Raw genomic sequence first — 24,155 nt, forward strand, 5'->3', positions numbered from 1 at the left:
CACCCATTGGCATTTCAGCCAGCCAGCCAAAATCTATTTGAGAGGAGGAAGAGCAAGCGCTGCTCCTCGTCAGGCCTTCCTAGGCCACGTACATAAAGCAAAGCGACGTGAGGGCAGCGTCGCCGCCCTGTCGCGGACAAGATGGTGGGCCGGGCCGCTCGGCACTACAACTCCCAGCAGGCGCAGCGCCGAGGCGCGCCCCGTGAGGCCGGACTACAGCTCCCGGCGTGCCCGCTGCCGCTTCCTGTCTCCGCGGTGAGCAACAAGCCCGCGGACCCCTGCGATCAGCTGATCCCGCTGACAACAGCGGAGCGGACGCAGGGCGGTGGCGGCGGGCGCCCCGGTCCTGCCCTCCCTGCCCCGCCGGGCGCCTCGCCTGCATGCTCGGGGCCCGCCCCGGCCGCCGGGGGAAGAGAAGCGGGCGCCCCGCGGCCGCCGAGGCGGGGCGGAGGAAGCGGCGGCTGGGAGCCGACTCCTTGGTCACCGGGTGCAGGGGGAGGAAGGGGAAGGCGGGCGGCCGCAGGACTGTAAACAATAGCCCGGCCCGCGGCGCCCCGCTCGGGGTCGCCTTTGTTCGGCGGCGCGGCTCCCGGCAGTGCTCCGGCCGCGGCCCGAGGTAGGTGCTGGGTGCACCGCCGTTACGCAACGGGGCCGCCGGCTCCGCTCCGCCCGGCCGGCGCCGCCCCGGGGCCGCGGACAGAGGGAGAGGCCGAGCCCCGGAGCGCGGCGCGCACAGACAAAGGCGGCGGGCGCGTCTCCGGGGGCCGTGAGGCAGCGGGGGAGGGATGGGATGAGATGAGAGGGAAGGGGAGAGAAGCTTCCTGTGACCGGGGCTGCTCGGCACCGCCGGGGTGTGCGGAGAGTTGGGGCTGGCAGTGCGCATCGGGAAATTCCCGGCGAATAAATAAATACTGTGAACTCTGAAGGAGGAGCTTAGCTCGGGGTGAAAGAATTTTCTAGTATTGACACAACCCCGTGTGTACATATATATGTACTTGTGCATTTGTAATGCCTTTCTTTCTTCTGTGTTACTAACATCTCTGTCTGCTCTTTGCTTTAGGGAAATCCTTGCCCTCATCTGTCCAGGGGCACCTGGCTGGTTTTGTCCTACTGCTGAAAGCAAGTAATGGAGTGAAAGAACAGGTGCCAGCATTTGTGTATAACAACAAATTAAACCAACTGCATGCTTTCAGCTTAGGTGGGAGAAGAACTTCACCTGTGCCTGAGAGAGCTCCCAGGAAGGCAAGTTGATGTGTGAATCTCACAGAAACGTCTCTTAGTAACTTAGAATTAAGTACGGATAGAATTCCTGTTGTTTCTTTCCCCTGTGAAAAATACTGAATTTGGAACTGACTTTCCCTCATATTGTTACTTAAAGCACAACCAGGAGGGAAGATTGCTGCTTTGAAGAAATCTGAAGATGAGCGCCCACACACAGACTGCAGAGAAGGGCCAGAACACGGCCCTGCTCTGCCAGGAGAGCTACGTTTGCAGTGGGACAGATGAAGCAGTCTTTGAGTGTGATGAGTGCAGGAGCTTGCAGTGCCAGCGCTGCGAAGAGGAGCTGCACCAGCCAGAAAGGCTGCGGAACCATGAACGGACCCGCATAAGGCCTGGCCATGTCCCTTACTGTGACTCCTGCAAAGGTGCCAATGGGAACATCATGCATGCCAGCATGACGGGATCAAGGCAGATAGCAGCGGTGAGGTGCCAGGTGTGCAAAATCAACCTCTGTGTAGAATGTCAGAAGAGAACGCATGCTGGGGGGAACAGGAGGAAGCACCCTATCACCGTGTACCATGCTGGCAAAGCCCAGGAGCAGGAAGAGGAGGAGATGGATGAGGAGACTAGGAGAAGGAAGATGGCTGAGAAAGTTGTGAGTTTCCTCTTGGTGGATGAAACTGAGGAGATTCAGGTAAGAGGTACTGTAGCCTGTTTGACAGCTGAGATCCTTTGTTTGTATTTTCATCTGCTGTGTTAGGGAGATGAGTGATTAATGCTTGAGGTGTTACTGGCTGCAACAGTGACAAATTGTGAATGGCTGGTTCCTGGCACGGAATGAGTGTCTTGGGCCAAGGAGACCCAGTGCATAAGACCTTGCTCACTGGTTTCTTGAAAGGCAAGTTCATGAAGAATTCTTTTGTTCTTTTGAATGGCAAGAGCCTCCTTTGAGACTTGGCAAATGAAGCTGGTGAGAGAATTGACTGTACTGGGCCATACACAACTAAAATAAGAACTCTACATGCAAGGTGTTAGTCATTCCTGAACAAAATTGTGTGGAGAGGATTGCAAATGGGAAGTGCAAATGGGAGTGCTGACAGCAGATGTGACATATGACGAGGAGTGGGCACTGTACCTAGCAGCATTAGTGGGAAGCACCCCACTACCTCTTTCACCACCAGTAAATCCATCTGATGGTTAAGAACAGGATCAAGTAGAAGTAAGGGTCTGGTAAGGAATCATGACTGTGGACCAGGTGAATCCTACAGATGGTGGTTAAGCAATGTTGCTCATCACAAATGTTGTTCTGTGTTAGCCTTTGGCCATCCATTTGGTATGGGTCTGGTTTGTAATGATAGACACAGAACTAGGAACAGCTTCTCAGGAGACTTTATTTTAAGGTCTAGCAGGCAGTGCATGCATTTACTTCATTTTTCTGTTGGTCTTTATTTTTGGTAAGCATAAGCACTTTACAAATGTAAAACCGCTCTGTAAAAACAGCAGCATGTAAAAGTCACAGAGCAGTTAATTACCCAACTGTAAATTTGGTTTCATGTTCTGGCTTGATTTGCTGCTTTCGTTGTTAAACCTCATTCAGGAGACACTGAAATAAAATTGCATACTCACTTGATGGCTGTATCTGTGCCTTAATTTAACATGTTTACGCTGCCAGTCATAAAAAATAGGTGTATTGAGGCTTAAGGGAAGAAAGAATGATGGTAACTGTGGACTGGATGATTGAGTTTCAGGTTTAGAAGCAATCCTAACCGTGTGCTTCCTCTAAGCACACATAAATTTTCATATGATTTGTGGCAGGTGCAGTTATCTCTTCAAGATGCAGGTTTTCAATAGTCTTCATCTAGCTTCTAGAGCAATCTCTGAAATGCCTTAGAACAGGGCTGTCCTGGAGGACTCCTCACAAGCTGTGGTTGCTTCTGGTTGTACTGTTTTAAGTTATTTTTATACTCATGAATCTGTAAGCCTTATTGGGGCAGACCTTTGGCTACATCTTGCAAGCAAGTGCTTTACTATTTAAATATCATGGGCAATAAAGCCAACTTCCTTATTGGAACTGTAATGGTCCTTTATAAGGTGTTAACAACTTGATCAGAACAGGGTTGAAAAAGCTCTCTGAAAATGATCTTGCTTCTTATTGAGGTCTTGTGTCAATTCTTCCATCTTGAGTGATGTTCTCTCTCACAGCTGACTGCTTATGTGATGGCTCACAGCCAAGTCTCCAAGCAGTTTGTAAGTTTTCAATTAACATATTTTCTAGCAGCTGGAACTTAGAGTTCTTGCTGTTGTGGTGGTGTTTCTGCTAGTGAGCATGAGAACCTTTATTCTCAGATGTCAGATGATTAGCTCTGATGACATGTTCTGTAGCATCTTTTGCTCTTAATAATAGTGAACAGGTAATGTAGCTGTAGGTAAGTCATCTTCTGTTTTTTTTTTTTTTTTTGTGCTAGCAGAATGGTACCTGATTACTGTGGAGGAAGTCTGTAGTTTTTTTGGACAAAAGTGGTTTAAAACAAACAAACAAAAAACACACACACACACAAAAAAAAAAAAACACCCAAAGCCATAATAACTTTAAATGTGGATATTCAGAGTTCGAGGGTGTGCAGCTTTATAAGCTTGGGCAGACAGGAGAAGGCTTTATCAGAATGGAGTCCAGCTATCTTCAACTGTCTGTTCTCTGACCTTTGGAACTTGAAGTTTGTTAGGAAATTGGAGAGGAAACAGCTTATTTGTTGTTCATGGTGCATTGGCTCTGCAAATGCTCACAGGTAGTCCTACAAAATTAGGCAGAACAGGTTCTGCTTCTGAGCAAGAGCAGCTGGTCAAGGTACTTGCTGGTGTACGCTACTTGAAAGTAGTACAATTATGTGGAAACACAGGACAAAGAGATTTCTTTATTACCTTGTGAAACTTGGAGTTCTTCAGCTCAAGAAGTTGTGTCCCATCTCATAGTTCCTCTTGGCTTCCAGGAGCTGGTGGTTCTGAAACTGGAGGATGTTTACAGTCTGTCAGCAACAACAATTTCAATTCCAGAAGTGGTGTAACTTCATCTATAAGGAGTAAATTAGTTTAGCTGAGAGGTAGAGATTCTTAGCCTGATTCAGCTATCATCATTCTGCATAATTGTCTTTGTGCCATGTTGTATAGATGTGCTAGCCTGTTCAGGGATAGCTTTGAGCTTTTTGCACTTTGCAGACATAACTGTAAGCTCAAAAAGCTGAGGAGTTCTTGGACTTGCTGAAATTCACTTCAGGGTGGGAAAGGTCCCACTTCAAACCATTGTTGCTGCAGCAGAAGTTTGGAGAGAACTGATTAGCTTAAGTTTATCCCTGTGAAGTGCAGGCTGCTTTGTTCATATCACAGCACTGTATCTGAGTGCCTCAAAAAGAGATTTATTATCTCTTGTTAAGGAAGTGCTTCTGAAGGTTAAATCCAAGCTCATTCTGCATATCTGTAAAAGAACCAGAGAGAGGCTGTTCCTCCTGGAGTCCAGCTGCTGTTGTCTTACACACCACACAGCACTATGTCTTGTGACTGAGTCCCCAGCCATCTTGGCTTATACTACTGATATTTCCTTCTTCTAGAACTGGAAAAAAACAAACTCTCTTGTCCACGTTTTACAAACTGGCATCTTTTGCTGTTTGGACCCCATTCTTGGTCTTTTTCCTCAGGCTATATTATAGTTTTGCAGTTTCTTTTTGCACAGTATTACATTTCTGGCCTTGTCTGTCACATATCTGAAGCTGACACTTCAGTCTAATTGTTCTTGATAACTGCAGCATCCATTTGTTAATTGTTTTGGACATGTTCTATCTTCTATGTGATATTGTGGTGACTGTTTCCTTAGTCAATTCCTTTGATCTTGTCACCACTCTCCTTTTTTGCTATGTTAGAACAAATACCAAATCTGTGCCTACTTTGCTTATGAGTGTAAATCTCCCCAACTGAATCTTCTGTTCTGGTGAGGTGCCCACTTTCATCTCTTGCCTCAAACTTGCTAATTTTCAAACAAGCTCCTTTGTATGATCACTAGGTCAGTCCCTTCCACGTGGGAGGCACTTCTTTAGAGAACTTAGAGAATCAATTATTTCACACTTTAAAATGTTATTTACACTTACATTGGTAAGGAACAAAATGCAACAATGAATTCATGATTGAGGTTGGAATCTTCAGTTTGAGCCGTGATACTTTTATGCTGATCTTTGTTTCTTCCTTGTACTTCGTGTTTACGTAGTTTCTGGAACAGCAGCTGTTTCTGCTTGGTCTTTATACAACGTGTTTGCAATAGAGGGGAGAGTTATGTGTTTGTTGTACAGTGAGCTCCTTGCTGCTACTTCTGAAGCAAGAGAGAAGAAATGCTTAACGAGGCATAGCAACAACTTGATAGCTTTATCTTGGGGGACAGATGTCAAGAGCTACCACAGGATCAGAACTTTGTTGTTGTGCCATCAGTGGCTTCTGCTGTAACACTGTGTCCAAAGCTGTAATTGAGGATGTGTAATGTATGCAAATGGCAAAAAGTCTTTTGTCGACTAGAGCAGACAGGGAAAATGCTTCATTGTTACTAGTCTATCTTGGAGTTACTGATATTTGACTAGAAACTCTCTACTACATGAAGTTATCAATTCTCTGAGTTCCAAAGAAAATAAAATGAATTGACTTTGCAACCTGTCTTATCAAGGAGACAGGGAGAAAAAGTCTTTAACATCCCCAGTAGTGTAATTAATATGGGAGAAAGGACCATACATTTATTTCTGGATCTGCATTGTGATATCCCCTCTGATCTGTTTCTTTAGGTAGTGGGGCATAGATAGCTGCGTTTCCTGGATGCAGCCCCATTCCTGAGTTCTTTTTATTCTGGCTGGCAGGGTTAGACACTTAAAGGGTTAAGCTCTTTCCCTCAGCAAATACTGAGCAGGATCTATCTATTGCTCTGCAGATAGCTTAGATGACAAAATGACCCACAGCCTTTATTTAAATACAGAGCATTTTGTACAATAACCGACTTCTAACAGTGTAACAGTCCATACTTTTTGTGTCACCTCTTGTTAGGAAGTTGCATGTACTGAATGATAGCTCCTCAGGATGTTGCCTGCTTTGCTCCTGTTGCACCTGCTGTAAACTTGATGAAAGCACTGTTGTTTTTTTCCTTATTACCTCCTGACTTCAGCCTGGCCAGCCCTGGAAATGAGACAGTGGAGAGTCACTAGGAGCTACGCTTTCTAGTGAAGTGTTTTTTGTGGGTCAGTATGAGCTGGTTTGTTTTGTTGCTTGCTTTGTAGTAAAACAAACAAAAAACCCCAAACATTTGTCTAACACATACTGCTAGTTTCTATGACAGTCTTGCAGTCTTGCTCAACTTGTTGGGAAAATGTTCTTGTTTTCTCCTTTTTTATTTTTTTATTATTATTATTATTTTTTTTTTTTTTTACTGTCTCCTGTGGGTTTCTTGGGATTTTAGTCCATGTCCTGTAGCCAGAAGAATCACAGCTGGTGTATTTGCCATGGATATAAAGGAGGAAGAAGAAATGATGAAGGATCTGTATTTTTTAGGTCAGTGTTGGATCTATTGTTGGATCTGTTGGATCAGAACTTGTAATTTGTATTCCTGATCTCTGTTGTACTATTGATGAATTCCTCCTGTTTGCACTTTGGAGAGCTTTTCTTGCAAAAGTGCTTTTGGGATTTTTCCCTTCCTGCTGTGTTACCAGTTTTGCAGTTCCATCTTCTACAATTCAGTGCACTAGCTTTCTGTCCCCAGAATAAAGCAGTTGGATGACTACTTTGCAATAGTAGGTTGGGAGTGCTCTTTCTTCCCCAGACCTACAGCAGTATTTTGAAGAGTGATTTTAGAAGGAAGGAAAAGAGTAATTCATTCAACAAATGCTCAGCTCCTTTAAGTCAAGGGATCTGGCACAGTATTCTCCTCCAGCCCCTCTACCACTTCCATTTCCTGCACCATCTTGCTTTGTACAAGTCACTGGGACACAGATATTACTATAGTGCACCTTTTACTTTTCTTTTGGGTTATTATTGCCTTGCTTTGGGATCAAATAAAGGCAGATGATCACATTCCCTTGACCTGTCCATCAAAACACCCTGCAGTTGGGAAAATAAGTAACTATTTTCTGGAAAGTGCAATTGTAATGTAAGTAAATTTCTGAATTCCCCTTGTAACAGAGACAGCGGTATCACAGTGTCCATGCAGGTAATTATGCTTAGTATTTAGCAAAGCTACTTGTTATGGCTGCAACTCGCTGACTTGCTGTCTTTTGGGCATGTCTCTCCAACTGGATGTGCCTCTGCTGCTGCAGCTATGACACGAGGATGGTAACTGTGAGCAAGTGAACATCTGGACAGAACTGAAAGAGAACTCAGAGAACAGGATAATGATCTCTACTGCTTTGTTTACAGTTCTCTGTAAGAGTTCGATGACACTCTTGAAATAACGTTATTTTGCAGTTGCATTTACCTTGAAGTCTGTTAATTTTGAGATCTTCCAAAAGGAAGAGGGGAAAATGTAGGTTTTCAGCTAGCAAACACCTTACAGGCTTTTGTATAGTCATCTGCTTTCAGATGTTTTTTCAACTCATTTGTTATCTACAAGGGTAGATTATCTGCTAAAAACAGTATTTCAGTCAATATTCCCTGTTGGGTTAGAGAGGGCTCCAATAAAATTAAATTACCTCCCATCCACACATAGAAGTTGCTTTTATTTTATTCCCCCTACCCCCCAAATGTATGCTGTCTTAAAGCCCTTGAAATAGCCTATTTCCTCAGATAGGTTTGATATGCAGGATTTAACTCTTTCCTGAAAGAGAGAGAGGTAAGAGTCCTGTTAGACAAAGGTTTCACCAAGGGACGACTACTGCCCTTTGCAGGGACCTGTAGGTCATGTTGAAACTTGTTCTGTTTGTCTTTGGACAAACCCATGCGTGTCACTGCCCATTCTTGTGCCAGAGCTGTGGGAAGGAACAGGATAGTTTTTGTCTGAAAAGGATTTTTAGTTGGGTAACAGCGTTTTCATGGATGAGTACAGAGCCTAACAGAACAAATCCCAAAAGAACTCATGGCTGGTACTGCAGTCAAGGCAAAATCAGTGTGTCCAAAAAAATTTCTTCTTAAAATTCAGACATAAGTGCTTTTTACACTGGAGCTGGACCTGCACCCAATATAGAGAATGAGATCCAAAACTGTAAGCAGCTGAGGAGTGTTGGAATCTCACCTTAAATCCTCAGGGTTTGTCAGTCCCCACCTTTGATTTTCCTTCTTTGCATCCAGTGTTGGCTCACCCAGGTTTTGGTCCTGAGGCTTTGTAGGACTATGATCTTGAAAACGCTAATACCCACTGTTGTTTTGACAATCAATGAGATTACTGAAAATAAAAATGGTAACAATATTTAAGAGTTTGCTGGGTGAAATAATATTGTATTATAATTAATATGTAAGACCTCAACCTCTAGGCGTGCACCTAGATTTTTGTTTTCAACTGCTGTGTCATCGTGGCACAGCTGTAGTTTTGTGCATCACTTCCATGAATGTCAGCCAATGTTAAGGCTTCATAAATAGTTTTAAGTGGAGAAAACTGGTTAAAAATGTCAGATTCACTTAATGTGTTTTGCCCAGAGGCAGAGCTAAAGTTGTATGAGTACAGGTCTTTGGAAACTCTGGTCTACTTTATGCGTTTTGTTCCTAAGCTTTAATTTGTTATTGTTTGAATAATGTTGTTTCCAAGAAATTCCTGGTCAGGAATGTAATTTTATCGGTTCTTGTTTCTAGACTTTTCTTAAACAATTCTAATTTTACTATGGCCTGGAGCTAGGAAATGTGTTTTGTTAGACATAATGCATCTCAGAGTATGAGTGACAAGGAGGATTGAGATCTAAATGCATTCCACAGCACTGTGGTGTGAGGTTTTTGTATCCTCTTTAGAGAGGAGACTAAAGCTTTCATTTCTTCCTGCTGAAAGCCTTCACTTCCAGTTTGATTCAACTCTGGCCAAATGACAATCGTGAAAGAAATGTGGTCCAAGCTGGAAAATAAGGCTGACCAAGATTCTAACCTGTGACGGTGTAGAAACTTTTCTTTCTACAAGCTAATCTTTTTCTAAGATCCATAACAAGAAGTGCAAATGAGTCTCTGACACTGAAAATGACAAAATACTTCAGGGAAATAGAAAAGGAATTGAAGAGAGATGACTCATGTTAGGTAGATGTACAAAGTTTTCATTCTTGTTTGTCACTGCTATGGAATTTAAGGAAGCTCTCATATTTACACACTGCTGTTTATGTCAGATGTGGAGCTCTTGAGCAGGGGAGCACAATAGCAATGGAAGCGTGAGTCCTTTGCACATGCAGCAGAAGATGGTATCCAGCAAAGTTCTTTAGAGATGAGGGGGAAAAACTGAAGCCCCAAGTGCTTCAACACACATATTGCATCCATCCTGTCTTTAACGGTCTTAATGAAACCGCACAGAGGTTGCGAAGAGGTTGACAACCCCTATAGGATAGGCTTACTGGTTCTATGTCAGATGTGAACATCCAGATGCAGCCGCTACTCAGGAAGGCCCGAGAGCTGATAAAGTGTGCAGGAAAGCACCCTTTTCTCATCTGAGTTCCTTCTCAGCTATTAGAGGCCTATGAGATATTGTACGAGCTGCACTTCCGTGTATTCGTGTGCTCCTAGGTGATGTTTGAATTGCTCCTGAAGTCAGCTGATTATTGACCTAGAATCAACTCTCCCTCTGGCTCAGCAACCCAACTCTTCTTCTGCATTAAGTTGCCCTGGCAGGGTCTGTTGTTAAAGCAGACTGAACAATGCGTGTTGTAAAGATTTGCATTAGCTTGGCCTGGGACCATCTCAGATCCGGTGAAGTTTGTGCAAGCTGACTAGCATTTCTTACTGGTGGGAATGCTTTGCAGATTACCCTTATCTCTGTGGTCTCTATGGTTCTTTTATCTTTTGGCATTGCTGACTTAGCCCTTTGCAGATGTTCTCTCAACCTGGTATCAGCATAGTGACCAGTGCTGCCTAGACAATCTTAGCTGTTGCTCTGCCTATGTTTAAACTGCTTGGGAGAAGACTGACATTTCCTTGTGCTGCTTAGAGAGTGAATTACTGGAGTGATTAGGTCTGATCAGACACTGACTGTGGCAAAAAGCCTGCCACCCTTTTGGCAAGAAGTTTGGGAGGCAGGAGGTCCAGATTATGTTGCTTTTGATCATATTCCTCTTTGCTTATGTACACTGATATTTTTATATAGCCACATCAGTGATTGTTTTTTGGAGCTATCTCATGAGTCAAGAACTTGCTTTTATCGACAGAGGCATCTCCAGAGGTACTGATTGAAACTGAACCTGTCATCTCAGCTACTGTAATGATAACAAGCCAATAATCACAGCTACCAAAAAAGCAGACCCTCTCTTATGCATGTAAATTTTGAGTGTCTCCATGGCCTCCCACAGATACAAGAAAAGATTATAATTAATGCATTTTTATTTCTTTATTTCCTTGTCTTCTGTACACTGTGAGACTGTCTTGAATGCTTTGAGCCAGTCAGTAGCTACTGTGGCTCCACAATCTGCTGTTTTTCTTTCTGAACACGATTCCCAACCACAGCCTGGTGCACTGGCTGTTTTCCTTCAAAGTCTGGACTCTGGAGTTGACCAGAGGCTGGATGAGCCTAAAACTCATTTAGAGATCCAAGAATAAACTTACAGGAAGAAACCATTCATTACCTCATGGCCTGTGTGGCTCTGGTATCATGAGACTTGCCAAGACTGCTTGCTGAGGGGGTGGAGGGCAAGTAGCCAAGGAACCTCCAGCCACTGAAGCAGTCTGAAGTCTGTGCCTTCTGGCTGCCTCGGATTCCTTGAGATGAGGATTGTGATGGTGGAGATGCATTCAAATCCTCAAAAAATGATCATCATATTTTTCTCTGTCATGTAGTATGTGGAGTAAAAGCTTGTTGGAAGATGGAACATCAAGTGCTAAGCAACCATAACTAGAAACATGAAATCTTTGATAGTCAAGGTAGGACTCTGTGAGGAAAACAAGAGTTTCCCATATAGAGGCCTAAATTGTTTCATTGCTGGGTTTATCTGTTTCCTGTTGCTCTAGTATCTGAACAGAAAATGTTCTATTCCCGATTGTAAATACCATGGTGCTTGTCATGGGAGAGTTGTTTCTGTTGTTGTATGGTTTTTATTTATTTATTTTTTTTTTTTGTGAAAAAACAGTACAGTAAATTATGAAATGGATTATTGCAGTTGTTGTGGCACACTTGCAAAAGCCAGTTTGACCTTCTTCAGTCACCTGACTTCAGGGCACAGCTTTGCTGCTTCTTTCATTTTCCTTTTTGTCCCACAAGGCTTTGCCAGCTGGAGAGCCTCTAAGAGGCTGTGCTTGGCAAGGGGAGGCAGTGTCTGATGCTGCATGGCTGAACAAAGGAAAGAGCTTCTTTTCCTTGAACAGGTGCTCAGACTCTGAATGGTGCAAGATAAAGTGATGAGAGCATTTAACTGCTCTGCACTTGAGTTCAGAGGTTTGCCAGGAGCCCAGTGCTACTGGGGGCATCTGCCACGCTTCGGGTAGATGTGGCAGGCTTGGCAGTAGGTTTTTGCTCTTATCTCTAAAAAGAGACTACCTTGGCGAGCTAGGTGACATTATAGTAGAGGCAGATAGTTACAGTGAGGCATCACCTTCAGAACAGCAATGTGATGAAACTGCCTATGTCCCATTGATGTGTATGTGTTACAAAGCTGCTTTCTAGTATTTTGCTTTTGAATTCTCAGTGCTTCAAAAACTTCAGACAATCTGAACACAAAGTAATCACTCATTAGTCTTAGGAATCCTGGAACCAGCTATGCTGTCTGAGTTGTCTGCTCCAATTGCATAGCTATAATATTTCTTTTTTGTTGATGTTGTTGTTTTCTTTTGAAGGTAAGGAATGAGGAAGACTTTATTAAGAAACTGGACTGTAGTCCTGACCAGCATCTAAAGGTAGTGTCCATCTTTGGGAACACAGGGGATGGCAAGTCTCACACCCTTAACCACGCTTTCTTCTATGGCCGGGAAGTCTTCAAGACATCTCCAGCCCAAGAGTCCTGCACGGTCGGAGTCTGGGCAGCCTATGACCCTGTCCGCAAAGTGGTGGTAATTGATACAGAGGGCCTCCTGGGGGCCACCGTGAACCTCAGCCAGAGAACACGGCTGCTGCTGAAGGTCCTGGCCATCTCTGACCTTGTCATCTACCGTACTCGTGCTGACAGGCTCCACAATGATCTCTTCAAATTCCTTGGTGATGCCTCAGAGGCTTATTTAAAACATTTCACCAAGGAGCTAAAAGCTACCACAGCCCGGTGTGGCCTAGATGTTCCTCTGTCAACTTTGGGTCCAGGTGTCATCATCTTCCATGAGACTGTGTACACCAAGCTACTGGGCTCTGGTAAGTAGGCAGTAAAAACTGATGTGCTAGATGCTATCAATAGGTTACCAGGTTGCGTTGAATATTCAGTGCTCTTTACTACCACGTAGCAGATGTGGTTTGAGTTTTGCTCTCAGTAGTTCTAGTCTGTGAGCCAGGCTGTGGCAACAGCAGAGCGTTCCATAATGGTGGACTATCCTAGATCAGCTAGAATAATCCTCTTAGCCAGCTGGGCGTTGGCATTGGCTGGTCATGATGGGAGTTCTGCCAGCCTTGGGAGGGGTCATAATGCACGATCCTGAGTGTGGGTGATATGTCAGGCAAAGATGAAAATTGACACCCTGGGATTTTGGCTGGGATATAGAAGATCCTGTTGCAAAAACAACGCACCCACACACAAGATCGTGGGGGGGGAGGAGAAAGGCAATACAGAAAGCCAGAATATATGTAGATACTGGGAAGAGAAAGAATAGTAAAACTGATGAGTATCAATACAGTACCTTCAACCTACTCTTTCAAATTCTGTGAGTCAGAGTGATTATGAGGCCAGTATGAGGTTGGGACTGAGATTGCGGTAGTGCAGAGTTGATGGTTTGATGTCATTTTCTTTGCGTGCGTATTTGGCATGGACAAAGCAGCAGGACTGGTACAGTATTATTCCCATCACTTTCAATGTTCTTTACCAATGCTTTCAACTTAACTTGTGTTTTACTGGATTATGTGTATTTCAATTATTTGTTTGCATGTCTGAGTGAAATATACTCAGGCATGTCAAGGTAGATTTTTGTTTTTGACTATCAGGAATGTAAGCTTCTTCTCCTGGGCTCACTTCTTCTGTATTTCAAAAGATATGGTGAAACCTTTCTTCATTCCTTCTGTCCATTTCTGATTCTTTGAGCAAAAGCCCTAATGAACTTGCAGTAAGACTCAGTTCTGCCACCTGTGAACATCTGGGAGTCTTCTATTGTGTAATGCCACAATAGCTCCCTGCTGGCCCACTCTCATTTTGGCCTTTCTAACTGGTGAGATCTTGAGCTATTAGAACTTGAAATTCTATATGATGATTATCCGAGTGCCTTTTTAATTATCTTTAACTTACCTGCCATGGCAGTTTCTTTTGCTATGTAGCTGCTTATTAGCAATGGAGAATTTTATATAGTTGTTGAAGCTTGACACTTCGTCAGGTCGGATTCAGTGACTCACAATGATCGTTGCTCCTGTGTGAAAAGTCAGAGGAGTGGATTAAAAAAAAAATAATAGTTTTCATGATCACTCTGATCATGGTAGAAATAGGAAAGAAAACTTATAGTATGTGGGTTTGCAACCATCCATCCTGACAGATAATTGTGACATGAGCGCGTTTATGGCTTCAGGACAGGGAAGAAGAAACCTGTTTTATTCTGATATGTACAGCAGGTGCTTGACAGCAGGCAGAAGACAGTGGTCAGCTCCATCAGACATGAGCTGTTGTGGCAGGCTATAAAGCGCTTCACCTTGTACTGAGGGTTGGTGGAGACTCAGTCTTCCTTGCTCATATAAGGTTCATGTCCTCCACTTATCAGGTGCTAGGGCTTGCTAGCTCTTTTCACCAGACTGTAACTTAGTATAGCAAGTGTGCTGACATGGACTTGTGTTATATCATGTTATAAGTTGATTCTGTGTTTCCAAATCTAGATGTTCCAGTTCTACCTGTGGATTTGTAGTCTCTATGGAACCTGATCTTAGAATCTAAAACTGCATATCAGAAAAGAGTCTGCTTTTGGAAACAGTTTTTGTTTTTCTTTCTCTACTCATAAGATGTAATGATAGCTGCAATCCAGATGTGTTAGAAAAATTAATTAGGAGAGCTAGCGCAGTGTTGCATATGAAAATACTGTGCAATTTAAATATGTGTATTTTAAACCATCAGTTGTTTATATACTTCCTGATGCTTTTAAATACAGATCATCCTTCTGAAGTTCCCGAGAAGCTCATTCAAGATCGGTTTCGGAAGTTAAGCTGTTTTCCTGAAGCTTTCAGCTCAATTCATTACAAGGGAACAAGGACATACAATCCTCCAACAGATTTCTCTGGACTTAGGCGAGCTGTGGAGCAGCAGCTGGAGAACAATACAACTCGGTCACCTAGACAGCCTGGTGTTATCTACAAAGCATTAAAGGTAAGTCTTCTAGTTTGGAGATCAGTTCATTATGATCTTTATTCCTGTCACTGTTGCTGATAACTGTTAGTTGCAGCTAATAAAGCTAGAGTAAGTGAACCAGTGTAATAGAATGGCAGATATCTGGAAATAAAGCAAGTCTTTGAAGGTAACGATTTTGTGTAACAACCAAGTAAGTTAGGTAGCTTTTACTTTAAAAGAGCAAACAACAATAATAAAAACAGCCAACAAAAAGCAAGAACCATCCACCATAACTGAGGCCCTGTGGTGTCAAGAGAAGTTGAAGAGCAAGCCCAAGTTAAAGCAAAAAAAGCAAGCTGGGAAGAAACTTACTGGAGAAGAAAAAACAAACAGTATGCTGTGAGTGGTGAGCATATAATGACAGCTATTTACAAACAGGAGGCTCAGAAGGAATTATTGGTGAAATTCTTCAGCACAAGGGGAGAGAACACAAGTAACTTAGAGGGAGTTAATGGTTTGCAAAACATAGCATTGGGCGTAGTGTAACCCAAGGGCTAGGAGGCAAAAAGGAGGAAGGAGACATGTTAGTAGCTAGGAAACCAGATAGGATTAAGCCAAATGTTGTATTATTTTAGAATGCAGCATCAGATCAGAAAGCTGGTGAAAAGGAATTGGTGGAGAGAAGAGCTGGTAATTTTCTTAGAAGGTTTACCTTGCCAGAGTGAAGGAGGGATTTTCAGGTCTTAAAAATTTGCAGTTTGGCCTACAGGTTTCTCCATATTGCTACGTCTGCCTGATTGGCAGCGTATTCTTATTGGCCTGGAAAAGCATCCCTGTTAGCCAGGGATGGGGTCACTGGGAGCATATCTGCAGAAGGTGACAGTGTTGGTGGCCTTCCGACCGCTGAAACAGATGATTCCAACTGTGTGGTCCTTGAGTTAGCTGAACTGCAGAAGGAAGCATTAGGGTAGCATATACACAGTTCCTTGTGCTGGGTGCAGACAGTCTACAGGGGGAAAGCAGCTGGAGTGGTTAGTAAAACTGGAATTTCTAAGAACTAATTGTAATAGTCAAGGAAGGAAGTATCGGGTACAGCTGATGTACAGCTCAGTTCATGTTAAGATGGTTGCTGTGTTCACATCGCTACCGAACACAAACTCACATTTTTGCTTTGCTTCTTGAGGGCATAAGATTTGCTCGACATCCTTGTCCGTCCCCTGTAACTTTTGAATCCTTTGGCCAGTATTAGTCAAGCTTGAAAGAGATCTTACTGATGATTTCCTTGAAGTTTTGTGAAATCAGAAAATTGCTTTGTCAGTGCTTACATATCTACTTGGTTTTGTTGTAACACCCAAAAAAACTGAAAAATCTTTGTCTGTCAAGGCTAAGGTGCTCCCAAGAAATGGAGTAAATCCCTTTGTCTTTCTTTTGTAGTTTCACCAGCCTAGAGAAGAACAATTATTCAAACAGCCAGAGGAAAAGTCAAGGCAGCAGTTTGAGCTGAGGAACAGAACATTTCCTCGTGTTCTGTTTTCTAACATGTTCATGGATCTTCAAAGTCTCCTATAAGTTTCCACAGTACAGGCCCCTTTTAGTTAGAGGCAATGGACTAGAGCTGAAATGCAGGGTTTTATCTGAACGTTAGGAAACACTTCTTTGCTGTGAGGTTGACTGAGTAATAGTACAGGTTGCCCAGAGACTGTGGAGTCTCCTCCCTGGAGATGTTCAAAAGCTGCCTGGACTTGATCCTGGGCACTGTTCTGAAAGGCCCTGCCTGAGCAGGGTGTTTAATAGGATGACCTCTGGAGGTGTCTCCCAGTTTTAACCAGTGAGTGTTTTGGAAGCATTCAGCTTATTTCAATACAAGCACAAAATTGTCTCTCTTGCTTGGTTTCTAATTTTTGTCTTAGTTTCCAGGTTAGCAAGACAGAATTTGTTAGCTGCATGCCCTCTCTGCCTCTGCTTTCAGAAGAATCGCCCATTCTTTTGTGGGGAAAAATTTTTGTAAAATGTTTGTATTGCTCTCAGTCCATTCCAGTTTCATCCATTCTTCTCTGTTTCATAGGCTCTAAGTGACCGGTTTAGTGGGGAAATCCCTGATGACCAGATGGCTCATAGCTCTTTCTTTCCAGATGAATATTTCACGTGCTCCTCTGTGTGTCTCAGCTGTGGGTAAGTGGATAACAAAAGCACCCTCGTTCTTATAGAAGACAGTGCTGCTCTGGTCACAGGAACTTTATATTCTTCTTCTGTAGATGTTTTGACAACTGACATGTCTGATAACAGGTAGTACTCCCAGACAGAATTCTTCTGAGATTAGACACATGTTAATTGGATGGCTGCTATTGCTGTGTCCCAGCTGCATATGATGTGTGGCCTTTGCCTACTCTATTTTTGTGAATTGCTACAGACCTCTTCTGCCCATATCCTTTCCGCAGTTGGTTCATGAGTAACTTGACTGAGAACTGCACATGGGGCTTAGAAGGAAAGAATACCTAAGAAAATCTGACCTGACACCTTCTACGATGATTTTTTTTTATTAAATAAACACTATTAAAGCACACATCATTACAGGACTACACTGTGACTATTTCCAAGAGAAGCCCCAGGTTTGAATAGAGTCTGGCTCATAGCCCTGTGGAAAAAGCCTGGAGTCTGAGCCAGCAAGTGTTCTGAGTTTGTAAAGTACTATAGCAGTACAATGTTACTATGGCTGAAGAAGCGTTCTCTCTCAAATATACTGTAGTGCTATATTCGTACTTTTTTATGTTAGTTAGAGAATTCCTAGCAGCTCTTTAGAAAGGCTGCAGTATTAACACTGTTCTGGCCAATTTCCAAGCTTGATTTGTCCTACTAAAAATTATCCGTGAAAGTACAATTGGTTACAGTGATCGTTTTCTGCACTAAATTGTTGTGTGACGTTGCTTTGTACTGCAAAACAGCTGCTACAGCTCCTTCCAAACAGGCTGCCTTTCAGCAGTAGATATGTGACAGTGTTGCTTTATGTACAGTTGTTGGGGTGTAACACCTATACAAATGCAAGATAGTAACATAAATGAACTCTTGGTGACCTCTGTTCAGTATCTAACAATGTCAGCTCATGGCTTGCTCTTGTATACTCAGGTGTGGCTGTAAGAAGAGCATGAACCACACAAAGGAAGGAATCCCTCATGAATCCAAAAGTCGATGCAGATACTCTCACCAGTATGACAACAGAGTCTATACTTGCAAGGTGAGTAGAGACAACAACAGAGTCTGAAGAATAAAGAAGTAAAGGATGCCTCAATGAATGAGGAACATCACAGGCATGGGCCTGTTTTCTTGCATTACTTCGAATGGGAGAGTTGCCCTGACTTTGACAAGGAAAATTAATTCCTGTTGAGCTTGTATTTTTTTTGCTTAAAGATCATCATCATTACAAGTAACTGTCACCTTGCTAGCTAAATTGAGAGACCACCTGCTCTAAACGTGGGGGATGTTATCCTTCTATGCAGTTATTCTCTTCACTTGCTTACGCCCATTGCTTGATATTAGGTAATTTTCCTGTGGGATGTGCACAGGATAAGAGAGATTTTTGGCCATCGTCGTGGTTTCCAGTACAGCAGAGATATTTACCAGATGTAATAACTGATAGTGGTTTCTTTCATAGGTTTAATGAGTGGCCTTTTTGTTGTGGAGACCACTATAAGCCAACTGCATGCTTTTTGTGACGAAACGGCTGCAATACCTAGTGTCTGGGATTCCAAAGAATGCAGTTTTGATTGATCCTTTATGTTATAGGCCTGCTATGAACGAGGAATGGAGGTTAGCGTGGTGCCAAAGACCTCTGCTTCCACTGACTCACCTTGGCTAGGCCTTGCCAAATATGCTTGGTCAGGGTGAGTACTGCAGCTAAGATCTCTGTGCTGCCTGTTGCTCCTACTTTGCCTAGTGTGCTGGACTTTCAGTATCTCACTGAGATCACCTGTCTTCCTTTAAATACTCTCCTGCAGATATGTGATTGAGTGCCCCAACTGTGGAGTGGTGTACCGCAGCCGACAGTACTGGTTTGGCAACCAAGATCCTGTAAATACTGTGGTGAGGACAGAAATTGAACATGTCTGGCCAGGGGTAAGTCTGGTTGCTGGATATTCTGAATCTAGCATGCGTGGTGGTTATTCTGTACTTTGGAGAAAATGGCTCCATGCTCGTTAGAGCAGGTCTCTTAGAGCAGGTCTCTTCTCTGTGTTGTTTAGAAGAACCTTTGCAAGGGACTTCTCATTTTTTGGCTTTCTAAAACTGGCAGGTCAACTGTTTCATGCGTACTTTGTATGAATATTGCACCATTACAACTATGTTTCGGAGTGGAGCTGGTGAAATTTTTATCATGCCTGCTGCCCAGTGTTACGGCAGCAGTGCGTAGTGGAGCCATCTGCCTTTGGAAAAAAATCAGGTTTCTCTGAGTTTATTCTCAAATTAATGCCTGCTGTATTCCAGACGGATGGCTTTCTGAAAGACAACAACAATGCAGCTCAGCGTTTACTGGATGGGATGAATTTCATGGCACAATCAGTATCTGAACTTAGCCTGGGACCCACGAAAGCTGTGACCTCTTGGTTGACAGACCAGATTGCCCCGGCTTACTGGAGACCCAACTCTCAGATCCTGGTAAGTAGCAGCTGCTTACTTCCATACTATAGAGAAAAGCTTTGCATTGCTAAAATTTTTTCCTTATCTTTTTGCATTTTGTATATTCCAAATACTACTTGTTTTACTGCACCAAGCCCTTGTCTTACAGTTTTGGAAAAACTGAATTGCTTTCAACTATTCCCATTCTTGACTTAGCCAGAGGAAGAATGAGCAGAGATTCTGCCCAGCCCTGCCATACAAACAGTTTTCTCTCTTCTTCTTGTTACCTCTTCTCTCAGCAGAACCACCATTAAAAATCCTAGCTAGCATGAACTTGCTCTTAAAAGCAAAGAATCAATATCTTAAATCTCGCTTTTGTGGTTGATAGTGCATTTTTGTAAGTGCAGAGATTTAACTCTGGTTTCATACCAGTTGCACAGTTCTGGACCCAACATTTGAACTAGAAAGTGATTCTTTGTGTCGTAAAGGAAACTGTTAACTACCTCAGTGATAAAAACCTTCTGAATTCTTACAACCCAATGAGACCTAGTACCCACCATTCAGCCCCACATGATGTGGCTGTAATTATTTGTGGTTGTGACTGAAGGGATCGTAGCAACCTATAGTCTTATCTGCTGTATATACACCTATCTGAGTCACTTCCTTGATATGGGGCTGACATTACACAAGTCTTATGTGTAATTATATTTATCACAATTTCAGTCTGAGTAATGCCATCCTGGGATTCTGCTCTTTATTTTTCTGCTATGAGAACCTTATGGAAGAACAAGCTAACAGTTTTTCTTTCTACATTGTCCTGATCAGAGTTGTAATAAGTGCAACACGCCTTTTAAAGATAATGACACTAAACATCACTGCCGGGCCTGTGGAGAGGGCTTCTGTGATGGCTGTTCTTCCAAGACCCGTCCTGTGCCTGAGCGAGGCTGGGGACCAGCACCAGTGCGCGTGTGTGACAACTGCTATGAAAACAGGGGCATCCAGTTAGGTAATTTTGAGTTGACTGTGACAGAATTATCCCTGGGAAATGGTCTGAAGTCTTTATCTTTGGCTCCTGGATCACAATTCTCACTGGGTGTGAACAGCATAGTTCAAGTTGGATTTGGCTTAGAGTTTTTAGTATAGAAGCCCAAGAGCTTGATGACTTTGGGCAGGAAGATGACCCTTGCAACAAGTTATCAGATATTTCACTCGCTGATAGAGTTACTTTCACACTGGATCTTTGCTTCCTTTTTCCAACACCTGTTGATGGTGCGGAGTTGACCATCAGAGCAGAGATGCTGCTGATTCAGTAGTCTGTGTTTTGTACTTTTTTCTGAAATAAAATTGAAAACTCTGCATTCAAAAATTGGGGATTTAGGTGATAAAGACTGAGGAGAGATCCCAAGCAAGAGCTTGGGTTTGCTGTTTTTGGGTTTTTGTGATGCAAATGAACTGGAATTTGGCAGAAATTGTGCTAGAAGTAGACACTGAGCCCTTTATTCTTGTGCCATGCAGATGTGGCTGAGCTGCCTTCAGATGAAGAAGGGGGCACACTTATTGCCAGGAAGGTGGGGGAAGCTGTGCAGAACACTCTTGGAGCAGTGGTGACAGCCATGGACATTCCCTTAGGTGAGCTCTGCTCTCTTTTGATAAATCTTATGTCTAATTGATTTAATAAGATAAAACTTCAGACTAAACTTTAAGATACTGTTACAACACACTTGCATCTCCACTATGATACCACTGTTGGTTGAGAGTTCTAGAGCTGATATTTCTCCTTCATTTTCAGCGTGCTGTTTCTTCAGTCTGTACCTTCTCTTTTCTCCCTGTAGTTCCAAGCTGTGTGTGTAAACTGCAAATAATTCATGCTGCCCTGATGCATCTCTGCAGTGACCTACCAGTCAGTTCCCTAAGGAATGGCCAATTAGGAAGGATTTTGTCAGGCTTGATTTTATTCTAGAGGTGCAGAGTGCCTTCAAGTGTGTTCATGGAAACTGTTGTCATTTGGTACTTCTGTTGGGGGAGCTGAGAATTGAGCTGTGCAAGCTTGTAATGATGGAAATGTGGTCAGTAATGTTTCATATGCTGGGTAGCAGTTCGGGTATGTCATCAAACACCTTTCATCTGAATCTTCTGTCATTGGAATTTCCTCCTATTCACTGCTCATATCGTCACTTTGTTATTTTGCCTACGGTGTGTCCCACCACCAGCTGTGTGGGCTGCCCGTTGGTTAACTCAAGGAAAGAAAGAGTAAATATCTTCCTCAGTTTAGATAGCACACTTGTTTCTGAATGTTTGGCTGGATGACTGTTTTGTTGGCCACAGTTGAAACTGAAGTTAGGAAAAAGTAATTGTCTCAACTTCTGAAAGAGTGCGAGTAAGGGAAGATGCCAGAGCTTAAGGAAAAACAGTCTGTTCCTTTGAGGAGGGGTGGAATTACCCATTAGGCTGTTCTGTCCATCTGTTACATTGAGGTAGTGTCAGTAGATCTTATTCCCCATAATGGCAGTGTTATGACTTGCAGTGTGTGAAGATTTCCACCTTCAGCAGAGGAGGTATGGAGGTGCTCTTCGTATGCTTATTTTCACAAAGCTTCTCCCCGTGCCATTTCCTCCATAGGTCTGGTAAAAGATGCTGCTCGACCTGCATACTGGGTACCAGACCATGAAATCCTGCACTGCCACAACTGCCGGAAGGAATTCAGCATCAAGCTCTCTAAACACCACTGTCGGGCCTGTGGCCAGGGATTCTGTGACGAGTGCTCTCATGACCGCAGAGCGGTTCCTTCTCGTGGATGGGATCACCCAGTCAGAGTCTGCTTTAACTGCAATAAAAAGCCTGGTGACCTTTAGCCCCAGGCTCATCTCCAGATCTTTGCAATTCCTTATGTTCTCAGGGTTACAAATGAAAATATTTGGTCTCCCTTTCACTTCTTAACCTTTTGCAGCCAGAGTGCATGTTTCCAGTCTTTGGCCTCCTCTCATGTATTATATCCATCTTGGAATGCTGGGAATGAACTTCAGTTCAGCTGTTAGGTTTTAATTTCAAACTAACTGGGGAAGGGAAGGAGCTCCCTTGTAAATGAGCAAACCAAAATCCACTATATTTTATTCCAATTTAGCTATATATGTATATCTATATATAGGTATAATTTAGCATATTAAGAATGCAGTTGGCTAATGAAGCTTTGAGTATTCCTAGTTCAAATGATGGATGATGGTGTTCCTTGCTATGTTGAATCAGATGAACAGCCTTCTGATTCTGCTTCTGGAATGTCTTTCTGATCATGATGCTACATGATGAGGAAGGTCTGGACTCCGTGTTGCCAGGAAATCACAGGCAGCTCCAACGCCGATTGTATGAATTACACCTGGTAATTCAAGCAACCCTGCATCTGGATGTGCCGTGCTCCTGGCTGTTCATTAGAAGGTTTGAGCTATGACATGAACAGTGGTCTTGCAATGCAAGAGGTATTAAGTTGAAATGACCCTCTGGTAGAGACCAGTAGAGCTTTTAAAGGTAAAGCAAATCATATGGCACAAGGCAAAGCATTCTGAGTTTGCCATTCTGACTTCAATACCAGATCAAAAGGTAGCAGGGTCTTGCTCTCCCTGGCAGTGTTCTCATATACTCAGGTTTGTTGTTTTTTTTTTCAGGTTTGCCAGCTTGTCGCAATTAAGTTTTGTACAGAGCAGAACAAGAGAACAAGTTGTGTAGGCAATTCTGAGATAAGAAGTTTGATTTGCTTGGGTTGTGATTTTTCTTTTTTTCCCACTTTTGAAAAAGATCTCTGATTCTATGGAACCTCTGGGTTCTCAGACATGGTTGTATAGAAAATGCACAGATTTGACATACTTTTTTTTCTAGTAATATGAACTTGCGAATCCACCTGGAAAATGGTAACCTTTCTTCTTTGCTCCTAGCAACTGGCACTCACTGGACTTCATCCTTTTATTAAAGGACCGCATTGAATTCACTTTTTTTTTTTTTTATTATCAAAACCACGACTTAACCTAATTAATACTGTCTTGTACTGTGGATTTGTGGTTCCAGTTATAAGAAGTAAGAGACCATTGTGGATTGAACTGCCTAAAATTATTTGTTGTTGGCTTATATAGTCAAGAATACTTCTACCACAGGAGACTTGTCTCTTCTTGGAGTGGCTGGAGTTTGATGCAATGTCCTGAAACTGTGGTATTTTTTCCCCAGCTTATTAAATGTGCTCTTGTGTAGATGAGTGCCCAACAACCTGTTTTAGGCCTGTATTATTAAATTAACTGCTATAAAAGACTTTATCTTCTGAACAAGCATTCTGACTTTTTCCTTGTAAGGAGTAGTTCTCACTTGTCTCTGAAAGAATGTACAGTGATTGCCCCTTCGCAACTACATCCAGCCTGCGCGTGGAAGTAGATTTGAAGATTTCCAGGACACCTTCTGTACTGACCAAGTTTTCTGGGGACTATCTAACATTTTAATAAGCAAAGTCTGCCATAAACTGACAGTTGCCCAACAGAGGGCACGAGTAGGTAGAAATCCTCTCTTTAAAACACATTCTGCACATCCAGCATAACTGTGTGCTTCAAAGTCGTCTTATTATTTTAATGGGCAAGCAATGTGTTCTTGGTTTGTAGGCTGTGCCCTGTGTGCTGTTTATGCATGAGCCTTTACTATCATGTTAATGCACAAAGAAAGCAGCCATGACATTCCTTGTATAAAATTATTGGCATCTGTTTCAACACCTTGTCTGATTTTGTCTTTCCATGT

General features: G+C 42.9%; 1 protein-coding gene across 5 annotated transcripts; it reads left to right on the forward strand.

Moving 5' to 3' along the window:
* Positions 1-530: 530 nt before the first annotated feature.
* ZFYVE1 (zinc finger FYVE-type containing 1) lies at positions 531-24,129 on the forward strand. Of its 5 annotated transcripts, none has more exons than XM_042815104.1 (12): positions 531-616; positions 1,061-1,915; positions 12,181-12,685; positions 14,608-14,822; positions 16,849-16,955; positions 17,907-18,015; positions 18,564-18,661; positions 18,776-18,893; positions 19,260-19,430; positions 20,217-20,397; positions 20,907-21,020; positions 22,011-24,129. In XM_042815104.1, exons 2-12 carry the CDS (start codon positions 1,421-1,423, stop codon positions 22,241-22,243), a joined length of 2,346 nt encoding a protein of 781 aa, XP_042671038.1. In that variant the 5' UTR covers positions 531-616; positions 1,061-1,420; the 3' UTR covers positions 22,244-24,129. The 5 variants fall into 5 exon arrangements, with proteins under 5 accessions (XP_042671038.1, XP_042671042.1, XP_042671041.1 ...); XM_042815108.1 differs by lacking the exon at positions 531-616 and having other exon boundaries at positions 782-1,294; positions 1,379-1,915; XM_042815107.1 differs by lacking the exon at positions 531-616 and having other exon boundaries at positions 782-1,242; positions 1,379-1,915.
* The last annotated feature ends 26 nt before the right edge of the window (positions 24,130-24,155 follow it).

This window comes from Centrocercus urophasianus, unplaced genomic scaffold (assembly GCF_019232065.1).
Source record: "Centrocercus urophasianus isolate 14NV4802_14NV808 unplaced genomic scaffold, USGS_Curo_1.0 seq_14, whole genome shotgun sequence".
In the NCBI taxonomy this organism is placed as follows: domain Eukaryota; kingdom Metazoa; phylum Chordata; class Aves; order Galliformes; family Phasianidae; genus Centrocercus; species Centrocercus urophasianus.